The following is a 6,018-nucleotide window of genomic DNA, read 5'->3' on the forward strand; positions in this document are numbered from 1 at the left end:
ATTGTTTCTGCTACTCTAGTAGCAGTAGCAGTAGTAGGTCTAAACCTTATATTTTCCCAAATTATAAATATTACAATTCTTATTTTATAAATTTTTAAAAACTGATGCTTGGAAAAGATAAGTAATTGAGCAAAGGTATATAGCTGGAAAAGGGCAGATCCAGTATGTTTATATCTTCTGATCCTCTCGAATCTAATTCTCTTTTCTAATCATTCCTTTGTCCTTCACTCCTTCTAGTACCCATTAGTCTTGATTCTCTTCTCTCCATCCTTTTTAACTCTGTCTGTCTTTCCCCATCTTCATGTCTGTCCCTTCACCCCTTCATTCCTCCAATCCTTCAGCGTGATTATCTCCATTTCTCTGCTTCCCATCCCACTGCACCTAACTTCCTCGTCTGTTTCCTCTGTCCCTCTGCCTTTTCCAGTAGAAGCCTCCTTGTGTGTTCCTGCTATGTTATCTTTGCCCTCCTTCTGTCCACGGACAGAAGGACGTTTTTGCTCCTCCTTAGGTCCATGACTCAAGCTGCTTTTGACAGAAAATGAATTCTGGCTCTGGGATTTCTTTTCATTTGAAAGTTTTATCTTGAACGATACATCCTTCATCTGAATACCTTTTACCAGATTCTTTATTTTAGCTTCATACAGGGAGAATTCCAAATCCCAGGTCCTGTTGTGCTTCATAGATTCCATCTGTTCTTTAAAATGCTTCAGATCCTGCGCTAAACAGGGAGACATTCTGCAGCAGAACTTGAGCTCCAAGTTCAAGAAGCTGTCTTTTTTCGATATGTCCAACAAAAACTGCATAGTGACGGTCATCTCATCATTCCCTTCCTGCTCCTTTGCCTCCAGCAGCCTTTGCAGTTCTCTGCGGGACTCTTTCCCCAGCCGGCTTTGGTCCTCTTTCACCAGGTAGGACATGGCATGGAAAAAGTCCTGGAAGCTGATGTGGCGGAAGCTGTAGAACTTCTTGATGGCAAGTCCCAATTGGTAGTCGTTACTACTCAGGAAAGCGGCAAGCCTGGGGCCATCTAAATTATGTTTCCTGAGCTCAGCTTCTTCAAATAGGAACCTCTGGTTCTGAATCCCTTCAGCGGCCAGGGAGCACAGACTCCTCAGGACCCTGTGCCGGGAAAACTCGGAGCAGCCCCCATCATCAACGGGCGGCAGGAAGGTGGAGACCTAAGCCATGAAGATGTCAGTGCTGTTTCTAGGTGTATCTAAGACAGCTTTGCCTCTCTCCATCTGCCCCTTCAGCCAGGAGCAGACCACCCAGCAAATGCCTGGAACCTGACACGCTTTGTAGAGAATGTCATTTTTCTGTACAATGTCGAAGGCACTGTCAGCTTTCTTCTCATCCGTGAAATAGGAGCTGAAGTACCTCGCCCTCTCCTCCTCAGAGAAGCCTAAGATATGGACATGGCGTGCTTGTATCAGCAAGGGCTCCAGATTCCTCAAAGCCAGGGGCCGGGTGGTGATGAGAAGGGAGCATGTGGGAAGTGTATGTCTCCTAATTAGAAGGTGCAGCAGGCTCTCCTTGGGACTCAAACCCCTCTTCTTTAACTTTTCTTCAAAGGGCCTCTGCAGCTCATCAAAGCCATCCAGGATGAACAGGAGCCACTCTGGCTGCCTCAGAATCTCTGTGACAGGGGCTTGATTGTCCCCGCAGCACCAGAAAAGGAGCTGCTCCAGTTTGCTCTCCAGCAGCAGGACCACTTCTTTGCAGCTTACATAAAAGACATAATCAAACCGGCCTGGGTACAGACTACCAGTGGCCCAGTCCAACACCATTTTTCTGGCGAGAGTGGTCTTTCCAGTGCCAGCAGACCCCTGTAGCACAACTAAGGATGGGGCCAGGGAGGGCTTTTCCCCTGAATCAAATAGAGCCTCCACCATGACAGAGTCCAGCTCCTGCTCCGGGATAGGGTGAGCAGATTCTGGGCTCTCTGAGCTGGACTTGGCCACCAGGAGCACCTGACTGTATCTGCCATTGACTCCTGCTTCCTGCCACTCCTCTATGCAGTGCACATGCTCTCGGTATATTTCTCTGTAATCTGAGCCAAACAAATGGGATGTTAGGTGGTGAAATGGGAATTTTAAAAGGCAAAATGGCCCCTCCAAACGGACTCTGCTCATTAGTCTTCTTCTATGTCTCCAAGTTGGATCTCCCTGAGATTATAGTTCTGGCTTCATGGGGAAGGGCCACTGTATGTGTGCATGAGTGTGTGTGTGCAGGCATAGTATGCACATACACATCTGTATGAGTGTGCAAGGGTGTGTTCCGTGTGTAGATATTTGTGCATGAATGCTGGTATCCACATGTGCTCATGGAATGTGTTCATGGACCTTCATGTACTGTTGTGCAAGGAAGGTATGTCAGTGTGCATCAGCAAGTGTGTGTAAGAATACATGTAAGTGCAAAATGCCTGTGTGAGAATGCATCAATGTCTGCGTGTTCATGTGAAATGTCTCCACGTGAAGAGGTGAGGACAAAGAGAGGGGAAAGGAAAGGGATGTCTGAGGATGGTGAAGTGATAGGAGCCTTGATATAGTTTGGATATTTGTCCCCTCCAAATTTCAGGTTGAAATGTGATCCTCAATGTTGGAGGTAGGGCCTAGTGGGAGTTGTTTTTGTCATAGGGGCAAATCCCTCATGAATGTCTTGGGGCTTTCCCCACAGTAATGAGTGAGTTCTTGCTCTATTAGCTACACAAGAGCTGGTAGTTTAAAAGGGCCTGGCACCTCCTCCCCTCTCTCTTCCTCCCTCTCTTGCCATGTGACACACCAGCTCTGGTCTTGCCTTCTTCCATAACTGAAAGCTTCCTGAGGCCTCACCAGAAGCCAATGTTGACAATATGCCTCTTGTACCACCTGCCAAACCATGAGCCAAATAAATCTCTTCTCTTTATAAATTACCCAGTCTCATGTATTCCTTTATAGCAACACAAAAGTTACTAAAATAAGCCTGTTCTTGGGAAAGGACAAGCCAAATGCTAAAGATAAACCAGCTTCTCAGCAAGAGCCATGACTCTGGGTCCATGAAACCCTCCCATTTGTATGTAGCAGAGGAGCTTTCAGGCACGAAAGGAGCCTATGGGAGGGAGCACAGGCACCAAAAGATCCCTCCCTCCCCCCAGGCACCCACAGGAAGAACCAGGAGGCCATGAGTTTCCACAGCCACCCATTCTGTAGTGTGGTTCCTTGAGAGATCAGGGGCACAGAAGACTTAGAAGCAGCCTGAGCTGCCTGCCAGGAAGCAGCTAGGGACAGGTCTGACTCCTACATCCTGATGCTATTTCTTCTGGTTAGTGGAAATCCCTTTACCAACACCCTCCCAGTCTCTAAGCCCCTTTCTTCAGACTCTCCTCTGCCACTGCAACTGGAGGTAGGAGGTGGGGAAGAAAGACTAGTATTTTCTTAAATCCCCAGCTTTGGCTCAATCCCCCTCCTGACAGTTGTTGGAACCCTCAGGTGGAGACCACCAAGGACTCTGGGGCACTGGGGACTAGAGGGCAAGGTGACAGAAGGCATAAGTTACAGGCTACAGGCAGCTCTGCAAATGCCATGGGGGGAGGGGAGTCCCAGTGCCATCCTGCCCTCCCCTTCCCCCGCTCCACACTCACCATGCAGACAAATGTGGCTGAGCTGGTCCACAAGTTCCAACAGGTTCATGACCCTCAAGCCCTTGAGGACAACTGTCACAGCCTCCTTTTCTCCATACTTTGAAATCAGTAATTCTGCCAGGTCCACCGGAATCAGGCCCTCCAACTCCCCTCTGGCCAGTGGGGCTGGCCCTCAGACAGGGTCATATCCCGTAAGTAGAACTTTAACTTCTTGAAATCGTTCTCCTCAAGGTCACTCAAGGCCCAGAGCAATGCCTCCCGGGGGTTTCTGGCCTTGGTCATGGCCATGGTGATCTGGGGGAAGGATCAAGTCCAGACCAGCAGACCAGTCACCTGGAGAAGGAAGCAAAAGGAGAGGTCCACTGCTGAGAGGCCCACCCTGCTTTCTGGGGGCTTGGCAAGCTACAGAGCGGAGGCCAGGGAGAGACGAGATACATGTGCAACGCTCCAAGAAGGACAAGCAGATGAAAGAGCACGGGAATTTTCCTAGTCATTCCCCACTGCCTCTTTGTCAGGTGACACGTGACTGTGTTGGCAAATGGGTAGGAAGGTATGCGGGTGTGTTAATCTCTCAATCTCTTTCTCTCTCTCTTTCTCAGACTCTCTCTCTCTCTCTCTCTCTCTGTCCCCGCTCCCTTCCTCTTTCCCTCTCACACACATTCTTTATTAGGCTCTGTATGCCTCCTTAGATAGATGGATTAAGAAAAAAAAACTTTAAGTTTTTATTTATTTTATTTTTTTGGAGACAGAGTCTCCCTCTGTTGCCCAGGCTAGGGAGCAGTGACATGACCTCGGCTCACTGCAACCTCCATATCCTGCGTTCAAGCAATTCTCCTGCCTCAGGCTCCCAAGTAGCTGGAATTACAGGTACCCACCACCACGTCCAGCTCATTTTTATAGTTTTAGTAGAGATGGGGTTTCACCATGTGGGCCAGGCTAGTCTCAAACTCCTGACCTCAGGTGATCCACCCACCTTGGATGAGCTACTGTGCCCAGCCAAGTTTTAAGTTTTAAAAGTGAGCCTGTCCCTGGCTGTGTGAATCTATAGAGAGCTGGAGCACATTTGCTGGAACTGCTGTGGTATGGCAAGAAGGTAAAAAAAATCTACACTCAACGGCTCAAAGGCTCACATGTCAGCCTGCTGGCCTCAGTCACACATGGATTGCAAAGCTAGAAGTCTCCTAATTCAGATAAGGAAACAAATCCAGATAATGATACGAAGAGGAACCGTCACATGCAAATCACTTTGTGCCAGGTGATTTACATATCCTTTTTGATCATCTCAGAAATCATCTCAGGTACTATTCCACATGAGAAATTTGGCAGTCAGAGAAAAATGTATTTTCAGAGTTTTCCAGAGCTAGGCGACTGGGCAAAGAGGCAGGATTTAAACTGTGGTCTATGCCCTGGGTGGAAGAGAGCGACAGAAAAAACTCAGAAGATAAAGACATAGAAGACAGAATCAGGAACCAGGAAGTTAGGCTAAATGTTACCAGAAACTGGAGACATATGTAAATACTAAAGTAGCAAGGAAGGGCGAGCAGGATTTTGAGTTGTGTTTCTAATGCAGAACTACAATGTAGTCCAGGTGGCAGTCTTTGGAAAAGAAAAGCAACAATTAATAGAAAGCCTTCAGAATCCAGAAATACACCTGTGACCTAAGGCCCATAGTGAACCCATCTCGGTAGTACAATGTCACGTTCATCATTGAGAGTGTTCAAAAGAGAATTTGGGAACACAGAGAGTTGCTGCGATTCAAATACCAACATTTTGACTACATTCCGACGGAGAAAGAAAATGTTTGGAACATGTTAGGATACATGGGACTTTGGTTGTCATAGGCCAGTTTGGAAAAGCAGGCCTGTGAAAGCAGTTTCAATTTACAGCAAAGCTTCAGGCTGCATGGGAAGACTCAGGGCTTCCCTGCAAATTTCTGATGTTGGTAAAGCTATTTAATAATTCAGGAAAGAAAAGACAACACTAGACCTGCCAAGAAGATGACTAGTCTAGGCTGCTCACCACAGTTCAGACTCGGGGAGCTGGAGGTGAGGCAGGGAGAACTCAGCTCCCTGATCCAGGAGCCCAGTAAGCAAAGCCTGGGGACTGAGATGAAACAGATCCCCTTTCCTGGTCAGACAGCTCTACAGGTCCAAGTCTGGGCTCTCTTAACCCATAATCACTAGTTAACTTCTGTTTGGTGGTGCTGGTACCTACCAGCTACAGCTCGATACCTAACAGTTCCTAGTATATGTAGGCCTGGAACAGAAGGGCCCCTCCCCACCTGCCCCAAGCTTCTGTGAAAAAGAACCACCCAGTGACTGTCAGTGGGATGACTGTCAATGGGACCTGCAATTGCTCACCAGTGGAAAACTTGGCTTCATTTTTTCAAATGTTGAAGT

General features: G+C 47.7%; 1 protein-coding gene across 1 annotated transcript; it reads right to left on the reverse strand.

The window, feature by feature from the left end:
- Window positions 1–299: 299 nt before the first annotated feature.
- NLRP10 (NLR family pyrin domain containing 10) lies at window positions 300–3,907 on the reverse strand. The gene is given in 3 exon segments (XM_010373171.2): window positions 300–2,050; window positions 3,620–3,784; window positions 3,787–3,907. Coding segments are annotated over 3 exon segments (2,037 nt in total).
- Window positions 3,908–6,018: the final 2,111 nt, after the last annotated feature.

This window comes from Rhinopithecus roxellana, chromosome 15, assembly GCF_007565055.1.
Source record: "Rhinopithecus roxellana isolate Shanxi Qingling chromosome 15, ASM756505v1, whole genome shotgun sequence".
Taxonomy (NCBI): Eukaryota; Metazoa; Chordata; class Mammalia; order Primates; family Cercopithecidae; genus Rhinopithecus; species Rhinopithecus roxellana.